General features: G+C 41.4%; 1 protein-coding gene and 1 long non-coding RNA gene across 7 annotated transcripts in view; one reads left to right on the forward strand and one right to left on the reverse strand.

Moving 5' to 3' along the window:
- The window catches only part of LOC144615934 (uncharacterized), a 252075-nt gene that overhangs the window by 164423 nt on the left and 74607 nt on the right, over window positions 1-13045 (forward strand). The window lies entirely within an intron of this gene.
- Window positions 1-13045, reverse strand: part of ANTXR1 (ANTXR cell adhesion molecule 1) — a 218941-nt gene that overhangs the window by 122057 nt on the left and 83839 nt on the right. For all 4 annotated transcript variants that reach the window (XM_060659422.3, XM_060659437.3, XM_060659436.3 and 1 more), the window contains exon 10: window positions 12609-12707. In XM_060659422.3, coding sequence (XP_060515405.1) covers window positions 12609-12707 — 99 coding nt within the window. The remainder of the gene's footprint in view (window positions 1-12608; window positions 12708-13045) is intronic.

The raw sequence follows: 13045 nt of genomic DNA on the forward strand, positions 1-13045 counted from the left end.
ACTGGGTCTAGAGAGCATTTCATGGCATCCTCGAGCCAAGCATAACTGTTCAGCACCAAATTATCAGCTGGTTTGGGAATGTGTCTGAATGGAGAATAGACAGGCTGGAGTTACGCTGGATGTTTCTACCTTCTCACTGAATTCTCAAGTAACCGGCTTTTTAAAAAGTTAAGTTTTTAAAATACTGTGCAAAAACCTGAAATAAACTGATATTCAGCAGGACTCCAAGTTGGTGCAATTCAAAGCATCTGGGTTGAGCTTTCTGGAGCCCCAGCCAGAAAGGAGGTGGTTGATTGCCCTCTTGGGGCTCCTGCGATGATAATTCACAAACACGGGGATCTTACTGCCAAGCTTAATGGAACCCACTGCTTAGAGTGGAAGGAGATTAATATTTTTTGGGCATGTCCTACGTGTCAGGCCCTGGGTGGGGAGGTTTTTATAAACGGGTGAGATAACAAGCCTATGGATTTTTTGATGAAAGACATTAAACAGTAAACTACATCAGGGGCCAGAGCAGAGATTTTGAAAGTGGAAGAGTGGCTTCTACTTGGAGAGGCTGACCAGGGGTTCTGAGGTCAGAGCAATGAGAAACAAGAGTCAAAACAGAATGGGAAGAGATGGTAGTGAAGCGCAGGTGGGTGGGACTAAGTTGGGAATAATCCTCAGAACATAGTGCATCCACTGGCATGTCCTCTCATGCCCGGCTGAAGCCAGAGGAGTACCTTGAATGTTGCAGAACTGAGTTGGCCACCATCTTTTGCCTCAGGCATGACCCACATCTACCCACCCCTTCCCTAGCCTGGAATTGTTGCAAGGTTTCCTTGGAGGCCCTCAGTGGCTACTACTATGAGCTCAGGCAAAGAGCTTGGCCCACAGGTCCCGGATAAGTCCCGTGCACCTACGTGTAACTATTTTACCAGTTCCTGTAGGTTATGGGTATCCAGGATATGTCTTTTAGTTTCCCTCCCTGTTCTCTGGGGCAGGTTGCACTAGGATGGAGAAATAATGAGCACATGAAGAGCCAAGGCTCAGTTCCATCACCGCTTTGCCACCCACTGCCTAGGTCACCCTATCTGCAACCCAGAGTTCTCGCCTATCAGATGGGAATCATACTCATTTCATAAGCTGTTGTAAATTTGAATGAAATGATATGATTAAATGCTCAACACTTAATAAGCATTTGCATGTCAACTATTATTACTAAAGTGAGGTACCACTAGGCTCCTTCTCTGAGGCACCTGTACAACACGAGATGTGAATGCGTGCGCAAACTATGTCTTATAACTTATCTACAAGCTTGTGTCAGGGCTATATGGTAAAGGCGTGACGAGAGGCAAGTCATCTATCCAAATAGGATGTGTGGACATGTATATAATGCAGTGGTTCTCTGATGGCAGCTCAGGAGACAACTGGCAATGTCTGAGACAGTTCTGGTTGCCAAACTGGGGGAGAAGTGATATTGGCATTTAGTGAGTAGAGACCAGAGATGGTGCTAAATATCCTGTACTACACAGGGCATCCTTCTTTCCCTCCACAAAGAATTATCTGGCCCCATAGTACCAAGGTCAGAAATCCTGGTATAATGTCTATCATGGCTTTATATATCTATTTTGCCCATTGTAGAGGGTCCTTTAGGTATTACTGGATGGTTCACAGCCCCCAGGGTACTGTTAGAATGTCCAGACAAGTTCAGAGGTGTCATAAAGTGATGGACAGAGGAGGGAGTAACAGCTTGAGTGCTATTGCAAGACACTTGGTTGGGGTAAGGACGAGTGCCTCCATGCAGGCTTTCATAGGTCCAGATTTTCCTGGTGGTAGGTAGGTGGGATAGCACCTGAGCCACTCTGCTTGGTGGGGCTTTATAATTGAAATGGGGGCACTCCAGAAGCGGGGCTTAGATTGCTGCCCAAGGTTCTAAGCTGCTGTGAGTGGGAAGGCTGTAGAGTCAGAACACCTTATCTATAAATAGTAATATAGGACTCAGAGCTGAGTGCAGTCTTAGAAGAAAATAAAGTGTCATCCTGGTCACTGTGTACATGAGGATCAAGATTACATCACGGCCCCAGAAAGAGAGGAAGTAAATAGCAAGGGACCATGAGTCCATTCCCAGAGGAGTGCAGGGATGGGATCCAGCAGCCTTGCTGGCCTCCAGATTGCCTTTTTTGGGCTTATACATTCCCCAGTCCCACACATGCTTATGACCTCTGTGGTCCTAGGCTCATCAGCTTTTGGAACTGGTCGTTGGCACAATTAGTTTGATTTCTTGGGATGTAAATTATTTCCTGCTCATATTTTTCTGTTTTTTTTATTAATTATAAAAGTAATACATGTTTAGTGATAGAAGACTCAGAAGAAGAGTGAGAGAAGTGAGAAGTGAGAAGTCTGAGATATACAGAGAAGTTTACAAAAAAGAAATGAAAACCTTTGGTAATCCTAACTTCCAGTGACAAACACTGTCAATGCTTTGGGATATACTATTCCAGAATTGTTTTCTATGTGTATCATTTCTTGCATAATTGGGATCATAGTACCCATAATGTGGTATCTGGCACTCATCTTCATCTGAAGTTAAAAGGGGCGGTCTGGGTTATTGCAAGAAAACTAAATGAAGGTAACAGGGCCCAGGACTCTTGCAAAATATTTTGTCCTCTCAATAAATCTACACCAAAAAAATTCTTGACTGGTTGGCGTTTATAAAATTTACAAATTATCTTCTAAGCGAAGCACCAACCTTTAAAAATTGAGGTCAGAGCAAGTGGTGCACTCAGGACAGCTATAATTTACTAAGAGTAAATGTATTTTTGAAAGCTTTGTTTTCCCTTGGTTGGAGACAGTTCAGGCTTCATGCACAAGGTATGTGTCTCCAGACACACAAACTCTTGCAGCTGTGCCCAATTAGGTTCGGGAGGGTTTTACCTTTGGAATTGGTATTGAGGGGCAAGTCTACCAAAATGGCTAGAGCCCTCCATGCAGTCATGACTATTAATTATGGCAAATGTGGACTGCTTTTAAAGAACACAAACCTATATAGAAACTCAAAGAAGAGGTGGGAAGGAGACCCCAGGCACACATATGAGTAATAGTGGGTGCCAGCAAGCTGCTGCAGTGTGCATGCTGGGGCAAGAGCTGAATGGCATGGGGAAGAGGTCCACAGAGAACATTCTTTTTCTTCCTTTCCCTTAGCTGCCCCCAACTTTTCCTCTAGATGGGTGTTGGGCAAATATTTAAAGAATGTCATTTGGAAGGTGGCATGGATTGTTAGCCTGCCTGGGGTTCTCACAAGTCTGGCCCAGCTCTGTGTTTGCCACCTTCTCTTCCCCCGTTGTGTTGAAGTGTCAAAGGAGCAGTGTTCTGTGAGAACAAGCAGCGTTCATGAAAGTCCAGCCATCTGGTGCAGATGTCGAGGGTGCCAACTTTCCCCAGCAGGATAGGCAGGGCTGGGGCAATGACTGTCTCAGGAAGTTCACGAGCAATTCTCTCCTCTAGGCATGCCTCAAAAGAAGTGCACTGCACGCTAAGTCCATGTGTAGCTTACAATTTTCGCTCGGAGGCAACTGCACACGTGGTAGAGCAGGGGCACTGTCAAGGGTGAGTCTATCAGGCGCTGCTGTAGCTAACTTTGGGCTGTGTCAACTCACCCCTGCAAGAAGGTCTTTTGCCCCAGAATGAAAATCTTTACCACCTAGTTACCCTCCGGTAGCAACTCCTCCTTTATTTCTACTCCATCCGAGATTACCGGGGCTTTTGTCTGACCAAGCAAAACTCCAGTAAATTTCCACTTATCTACATTTTTGTTTGGACCTTAAAGATGGGAACACCCACTAATACAGTCTTGGCAGGAGCCACTTCAAAATGACTGGCAAAGCCAGTCATTCTGAAAGTGGGAGCAAGAGGGAAACACTGCCAGATAACACAAAACTCCCGACGTTCAAGAAAGAGAGGCCAGTCAGGGAATCGGAAGACGTGCTTTACCTGTGAACATACAGTCAGCTGCACACACTGACATGCTGAAGCCTGGGGTCTTCCTTCCCCGGTCCAGGGCTTTTTTTCTTGAACCTGGGTTCTAGTCTTGGCTCCCTACTAATGTGCTCTGTGACCTTGGTCAAGTAGCTAAATCTCTCTGAGCTGAGGTTTCTTGTCTACAAAGTGTGGGGGAGTCATGGGAATCAGCACCTCCCAATCAGGTATACATCAGAGTTATGTGGGCATTTGGGATCAGGGGACCCAAGGATCTGTGGGGATCCTCGTTTTGGAAGCAAAGTCAAGAAGTAGCCAAAAGCCTCTGGATCACCCAAGGGTCCAAACTGCTTCTACCTCTGGCCATCTGGTTGACCTTGGGCACTTCTGAGTTTTCATGTCCTACTTAGCAAAAAGCAATACACATAACTCATCCCTCACTGGGGGGCTGTGAGGACAGAATGAGATAGTACAGTGAATGCACAGGGCCCAGCAATCAATTGCTGCTGTCACTTAGATGAAGGTCTCTGGAGAGTCTGATGTGCAGCCTGATTTGGCACCACGAGAGGAGATCCTCCTTTATGTTACACAAAGTGACATTCCACCATCTTCATATGACATCAACCCCCCAGGGACGCATCCACATTGCACTAAGTACCTTTGACCAACAGATGCAATACTCTAACCAGTGAGAAGGGAAACTTTGGGAACTTAATATTCTCTTTCCCTCTGTCTTCCCTCCCCATCTGCCACCGTAGGTGCACATCAATGATCTCCTTAGGGTGCCCACTGCAGCCCCACGGCCCAGATGTTTTCTAAGATGAAGTATAGCTTCTAGATAATTGGACAGATTTTAAAAAACAAACGCACTGGAACTTCTGCATTTGAGTGAGTGTTGTCTCTCGTCCCCTTGGGAAGCTGAGCCCCTCTTTGGAACTCTTAGAACTGCCTCCATGACCAATGTTCAGTTTGAAAAAAATATCTTCAAAGGAGGAAAGTTTTATCCTTTGAGTGTGAACAAAAGGTAAATCAGAGCCATGCGTAGTGAATAAGATTGGAGATCAAGCTGGGAAATAATATTTTGTATCAAAAAGTAAGTGTGCCTACAAAACAAGGAAACTGATTTCTCACATGGCCTAGAAGTTGAATTTTAGTGAGTTTGTTAAAAATCAGTCTCTTTGTTTATAGTCCTACTTCCTACCTCACCACACAGCACCGGGATGGTCTAGGTTGTTTTTCATTATTGCATCAATAAAAACCCCATTTTTAATTTACTGTTTATTAAAGTGGATCATTTCTCAGCTCATATCCCAGTGTCTCCTTTTTAGCATTCTGATCTCTCTGCAAATGTATGTCCAGTTGAAAGTGGATCTTTTCTTGGCACAATATGCTGAATCCTGGAGTAGGAAAAAGTGCAGCCAGAATAAATAAAGTTTGTGTGAAGATTTCCAAGATATTTTCTTGGACAGGAGTGAGTTCAGCCTGGTGATTGGAGAGCTAAAGATGTGTGCTAGGCCTAAATAATTAAGAAGAATTTTAAAATTAAATTTTAAACAACTGTTGCGGATTTTTTTCTTGTTACATAAGAGACACATTGTAGAAAACTTAGAAAACAGAAAAAATTAACAGTGTTCTCATTCAGAGGTAATTACTGTTAACATTTTGATGTGTTTTCAAGTCTCTTTCTGTATATAAATGTATGTGCGTAAAACAGAAATAACATGGAGGTATTGTTTTGTAACTTTTGTAACTATATTATTAACATTTTCCCAGGTCAGCCTTCCTTCCAGTTCTTCCTTTCTCCCTCCCTCCCTTCCTTCCTTCCCTCCCTCCTTTTTTTCTTCTCTCCCTCCTCCTCTTCCTCTTTCTTCTTATCCTTCTCCGCTGCCTCCGCCTTCTTCTCTCTCTCTCTCTTTTTCTCTTTTTCCTTTTGCTATCATAAGTAGTATCAGGACGAACATCTTGTACCCAAGTCCTTGTAAACATTCCCAATCATTTCTTCTTGATGAAGTTGAAAGGGAAATCCTGGGTCAAAAATGTATAAAAGGAGTTGCTTCATTTTAAGAGTTGCCTTCTAAAAGATTTAGTGGTGTCTCACCAATGATGAATGAAAACACCTGTTCCTCTATATTTTTGCTAATACCAGGCATTGTATTTTTGTTAATCTTTGCCAGGTTGATAGATTATTTCAATTTGGTTATTTCTTTTGGTTATGGTAAGCGTTTTCCATATGCTTCCTGACCGCTATGGTTCTTGTAAATTTCCTTTTCATATCTTTTACCCAGAGGTGTGCTTACTTTTTTGTTTTTTGTTTGTTTTTTTATTGATTTTAAGAGCAGTCTATATATTAAGGTTATTGACTCTTTGTGTGTTATATGCCCTACAGAGACTTTGGTAGTTTTCTTTTTTCCTTTAGATTTTGAGGGGGAGGGAACAGAAACATAAAAAAAAGATATATACTCAAACTATTAAAATTTCCCTTTATTCTATCTCCCCTCCAAGGCTTAAAAAGCCTCTCCCTACTAGAAAATCATGTAAATATTTATTTTCGTTTCCTTCTAAAACTTTTATAGTTTCATGTTCACATTAAAATTTTCATCTGGAATTTGTTTAGATGTAAGGTGTGAGATAAAAATCTAACTGAATTGTTTTTCCAAGTGGTTAGCCAGTTGTGTCAACACCATTTTGGGGGAATAATCCATTCCTTTCCTGCCGATTGTAAAGGTCACTTTATTTTATACGAAATTCACATAAGTGTTTGGCTCTGTTTATGGACTTTGTTTCCTGCTCCAATGCTCAGTTTGCCTTTTGTGGCACCAGTTTATACATCATTTCAATTACGGCGGTTCTTTTATACATCTTAAAATCAGCAAGGGCAGGTTTCCACATTTTTCTTGGCCATTCTTGAATGTTTATTCTTCCATATAAACTTTAGAATTATTTTGTTAACTTAAAAAGTCCCATTGGAATTTTCATTGAGATTGTTTTAAAAGTAAATATTAATTTGAAGACAATCGATGTCTTCACAATACTCATTTGCTGCCCTATTTAATAATTAAATAATTTAATAATAAAAGTGATAATCATAATTATTAATTAATACCAGCAGCCAACATTGACTGACTGCTTTCTGTGTGCAAGGCCCTGTTCTAAGCCCTGTTTCCCACATTTAAACCTCAAAGCAATCCATGAGAGAGGTGCGGTTGCTGCTATCCTCATTTTACAGAGAGAGAGACTGAGGCATGGAGATGTTAAATACCTCGCCATGGTCACATTGGCTTAGGCCAGGATTCTTTTCCTGGGTGGTTTGGTTCCAGTGCCTGTGCATGAATCTGTACTGTTTCTCCGTTTATTTACACTTTCTTCCTACCCCTCACCAACTTTTGTGATTTTCTTCCTCTATATCTTCACAAGTTTGGTTATATTAGTTCTTACTAAATTTTTTATGTTGTGGCTCTATTTCTCCTGGGATGCCTTCTAACTGATTATTACTGAACTCTGGAAAAGCTATTGATTACTATAAGGGAGGTATTTATTTTGAAATCATCCAGTTGTTAAACTAGTCTAGTGGTTTATTGATTTTCTTTAGTTTTTCAGAAGAATACAACCATCATTTTAAAGTAAGGATGTTTGGACCTCTTTCCTGTACTGACACCTGTCACTAGTTTTCTTGTGTTCTTGTGATACCTATGGCATTGCCCAGTGACTACTGGTTAGTGATAATAGTGACTAGCCACGTGACTACTGACACAAGTTTAAATTTCACTGAAGTTAAATGAAATTAAAACTTGAGTTCCTCCATCGCATTAGCCACATTTCAAGTCCCCAGTAGCCACATGTGGCTTGTGGCGACCATTTAGCTACCATTTTAGAACATTTCCATCATCACAGAAAGTTCTACTGGACAGCTGCTAGAACTTTCACATCCACATTATATAATAATGGTGAAACGGGTTGTCCTGCTTTTTTCTTCCCAACTATAAATACCTCTACATAGTGATTTACTATGAAATGATGTTGAGTTTTGAATTCAAATATCTAGATATATTTTTTATTATGCTGAAGAAGTTTGACCCTATTCCTAGTTTTGTAAAACCACATATTTTTAAATTTTGGAATGGATAATGAATTTTCATATCTTCTTGGCATGAAAAAGTTTTTCTCTGTGAGAGACAAATTCCCACTCATCCTTCAAAATTGTCTTACCGATTCTGGTTCTTTTTAGATACATCATTGGATTTTGTCAGTATTTTATTAGATGTTTGTCATAATGAGCTTGATCCTCAAATATTCTCTACCTCTAGTGTGTTTGTCCAATTAAAAAATGAAGATTATATAATTATTATAAAATGAATTAAGATGCTTTTTCTCTATTTTTTGTATGTTTTAGATATGGGTCTTCTGTCCCTTAAAGTCTTGTAGAACTTGGGTAAAACAAATCTGGCTTCAGCGCTTTAGCTGGATTTTCTTGTCTCTCTCTTCCAGTTCATGCATTTCATCTTCACCTGTGTCTAATCACACTGCTAAATTCATACATTAAGTTGTATTACAGTGAATACATTTTTTCAGCTCTAGAATTTATACTAGGTTCTTTGTAGTTCTGCCTTTGTTGAACATTCTTCCCCTTTGGTCTAAGCAATCGCTTTACATACTTCAAATGTGTTTATTTATATTCTCTTTCAAATTGTTCTCCAGTCCCTTTTTCTTGCCTGTTCTCTTGTTTCTTCCATCCAACTTCATATGTTTGCATTTGGTGCTGTGAGCCCTACCTCAGAGGGGGTTGTTGGCTGCAGGAGTGCTGGAGGTTGGACTAGCTGTGCATTGCCACAGCCAGGGACACAGGGATCAGAATGATCATGGACACATTTTGGGGTTTGTGCCCTGACTTGGTGTTTCCGTATCATGTGAGTAATATAATATCTTATCTTTATTCCTCTGCTTATTTGAGTCACTGAGAAACTTTTCCAGTCTTAGTTAATGTACAGTACAGCCCCTTAGAGCTGGATTTCTGCAGGGGTGCTCTGCTCTTGCCCACTGCCTTGCACAGGCTGATGTTCTATGTCTGCATCAGCATTGGGATCACAGCCTTCAGACCACTAGGACTGGACCTTCCATGGCTTTGCTTTCTGCTTAGATTTTGCATTCCCTTCTTTTTGTTTCCTATACCTGAGGGTTTCCTTCTTTTGAGCAGGGCCATACATTACGATTTTTAAAATCATATTTCATCCAGAATTTCTGGATCTATTATATTAAAAAATTTTTTATGTTCATTTATTTTTGAGACAGAGAGAAACAGAGCATGAGTGGGGAGGGGCAGAGAGAGAGGGAGACACAGAATCTGAAGCAGGCTCCAGGCTCTGAGCTATCAGCACAGAACCTGACATGGGGCTCGAACCCATGAACCGCGAGATCATAACCTGAGCTGAAGTTGGAAGCTTAACCGACTGAGCCACCCAGGCGCCCCTGGATCTATTATATTGAATGCAAGTCCAGAAATTGTTTTAGATTTCTAAGTGGTTGATTTGTTTATTTTATTTTTAAGCGAAAGCAAGGAAAGTGGGAGAGAAGTAGGTATTAACCTATGATTTTTATTTTCTGGTTATGTTTATCATCAAAGACCATATTTAAATAACTTCTACTTTTTGGCATTACTATGTTGGCATTTTATTTGTGTCAGTGCCATAAATGTTTAAGGATATTCATAGCCATTTAAAAACATATCTATATATCTGCTCTCTATCTTTAATTTTTTATTATTCATTCAAAGACTTGGAAAGTCATGTTAGCATCTCCCACTATAAATATAATTTTTCAGTTTGTTCTTTTCTGTTTAACAGTTTGGCTTCATATAATCTGCTCTTGTGTTATTTGTGGAGGACTCCAGGGCCTAAATCATGTTTGAATTGGCTGGAGTCACAACATCCCTAGCTTCATTACTGAGCCATCAATTAATCTTTTTCTGATCAATAATGGCATTGTGTTCTCTTTCTGTTACAAAAGGTAATGCAGCATTTAGGAAAAAATCTTGAAAGAGGAAATGCATACTGTAAAAATGAAAATGGATAACATTTTAAAACTTGGGATATAGAGATAGGAAAGGAGAATGGGAAAAGTGAAGGGGTCTAAATTTGTTTTATTTCACAGAGGTGACTCAATAGAGACTGTTACGTTCATAAGGTTGAGAGAAGAATGTAGATTTGACTATGTTGTATTTTAAAATTTATTTATCTTTTCTGTCCACCGTAGTTTCTTGTTCATATTCTTTACTGAATGGACATGAGCAGGTGAATTAATATATGAAGGACAATTTTTTTTTTCAAATTCCAACATTTTCCCCTTGGAATGCTTTTTAAAAATTTTTTTATGTTTATTTATTTTTGAGAGAGAGAAAGAGAGACAGAGACAGAACATGAGTGGGGAAGGGGCAGAGAGAGAGGGAGACACAGAATCTGAAACAGGCTCCAGGCTCTGAGCTGTCAGCATAGAGCCTGATGCGGGGCTTCAACCCACAAGCTGTGAGATCATGACCTGAGCGGAAGTCAGACGCTCAACTGACTGAACCATCCAGGCGCCCCCTCCCCCTTGGAATGTTTCTAATAATCATATGTTTGAGTTTGGGAATGTTGCTTGCGGGATGAAATATGGTTGAGTCACTGCCCTCCTCTGCTCCAAACTGGTAGCATTGTGCAGCAAGCACAGTTAGGCTTGTGGCCTCAGCCAAATCCCTACTGCTATGGCCTTTATTTGTTTTGAATATGAATGAGATGGAAAGCCTGTGCAGGTGTTTACAAGGATATATTAGAAAAGGAAGGGAAGAAGGGGAAAGAGAATGAGCTGGGTTTCCCAAGAAAGAAAATGTGTGTGAAACCTTCTTTGAAGGCTTGATGTCTTGGAGGTTAACCCTCAAGAGTTTCTGATCTTAGTTAGATTTGAGATTTGGGCTAAGAAGAGAGGGAATGTGTACTTGAGCAACATCACAGTTGAAAGGGGAGAAAAAGGAAGAACTCGGTAGAGAGCACACATTTAACTTTCACACTATGGCTATTCAGGGACTTTTCAAAATGTTTTCAAATAGCATGTACTTTTTAGATATGTGAGAGCATTTCAAGGCAAGTATCAAGAAAACTAACTGAATGTTTCAAATGTTTGGAACTATTCCAAGGCCAGGAATTCCAGATGTTTGTAAGGAAGCCATTGCCTATCTCTGTTTAAATATTTAAGTGGGTTTTAAGATGTTAAGGAGGAAAAAAAACATACCCCTCAATTCTTCCTTTTTATTTTGATTATTATTATTTTTTATTTTAGAGAGAGAGCATGACCAGGGGAGAAGGGCAAAGTGGGGGAGGAGAGAGAGAGAGAGAGAGAGAGAGAGAGAATCTTTTTTTTTTAACATTTATTTATTTTTGAGACAGAGAGAGACAGAGCATGAATGAGGGAGAGTCAGAGAGAGGGAGATACAGAATCTGAAACAGGCTCCAGGCTCTGAGCTGTCAGCACAGAGCCTGACGTGGGGCTCGAACTCATGGACTGCGAGATCATGACCTGAGCCGAAGTTGGCCGCTTAACCAACTGAGCCACCCAGGCGCCCCGAGAGAGAGAGAATCTTAAGCAGGCTCCAGGCTCACTGTGGAACCTGACGTGGGGCTTGATCTCACCACCCTGGGATCATGACCTGAGCCAAAATCAAGAGGTGGATGCTCAAGGTCAAGCCAAAATCAAGAGGTGGACTGAGCCATCCAGGCACCCCCAATTCTTCCTTTTTAAAAGCAGAATAGCACCTGTGCTATAAGGCTATCAGGTCGACACTAGAGCCACTGCTGAGTCAGTAAACATGTGTCTGTCCATACTCCTTGATCTTTCTACCTCTTAGTGCTATTGTGGCAAAAAGATGTGAAGCATTTAAAAGGACATAGCATTATACAAAATGCAGTGTATTATTACCATTTATCACTGTAGATACTGAATCAATAATTATCTGTGTGATGGATGCCAGATGTGAATAATAACCAGGCTCCTGGCCATCTGTCCCCTCCATAACCAGACTTCCCCACCTCTCCTGGACAGCTACATGAATCACACATGTCTTTAAATTAAGAACTTGCCTGCTACAAATGTCTTGTAACAGTGCCAGTGTTATAATAATTCATTGTTCGCATGAAATGCCCTTAGTTTTACTTCCGTATTCCTGTATTTCATGTCAGGTATTCACCATGATGAGAGTTTCTTGGCTTCTCCAGGCAAGAATCATCCAGATTGGAAAGACTTCCAGAATCTACACATGCAAGCCTAACAGTTTGGCTTTTTGGTTTATTCAGAATTAATGAATTTAGACCATCTATTTTTCACTTTTGACAGTACCTAGTACTTTGTTCAGGAACATCAAGCTTCCCAAGCTCTAACCAAGCAGCACCGGCATGGCCACCAAAGAGGGAGTAGCTTAGCATAGACGTCAGTGGACTGAGAAACAAGTGCCCTGCTGCCTTTCCTGATGGGACACCTTAGGGGCTACCTGTGCCTTTGCGGGACGCCTCTCTGGCGGGGAAGGCCCTTCTCTGTGCGGTCCCCTGTGGGAGGCCATGCTGGCAGATGGAGAGCTGGGAAACCCTTCCCTGAAGCTGGCTGAAGAAACCCACAAGTCTGCAAGAACTTACTGAGCGTGACTGACTCGTTGATCTTGAAGCTGCAGAGGACCCTGTCCACGTTTCGGGCATGCCTGAAGCCGTTTCCTCTCACGACCACTTGGAATGATTCTGAAAGGAGGAAGGACAAGCCATGTCATCTGACTGCAGACCGTTAACCTTAAGTTTGCCATCTGCCCTGATGCAGGGCATTTGTTAACTATTTCACCAGGCTTAAAATATTAGGAAGTTGGTTCAGGTTGGAAACCTAAAGCAGCCACGAGGGTGCCTTTTACCACTTGCTTACCACATCTGTCTCACCAGATGCACATGGGGAAGGTGTATGATTTCTTGCTTTAAATTCCTGCCTTCTTGCCTTTGCCTTCTCCCTCCTACTGGAATGCCCTCCTCCCCGCTTCTCTGTCCCTTCAAATCTTACCTATCTCTCAAGTCCTGGCAGCTTAAGAAAC

Source organism: Panthera onca, chromosome A3 (genome assembly GCF_046562875.1).
Source record: "Panthera onca isolate mPanOnc1 chromosome A3, mPanOnc1 haplotype 2, whole genome shotgun sequence".
In the NCBI taxonomy this organism is placed as follows: Eukaryota; Metazoa; Chordata; class Mammalia; order Carnivora; family Felidae; genus Panthera; species Panthera onca.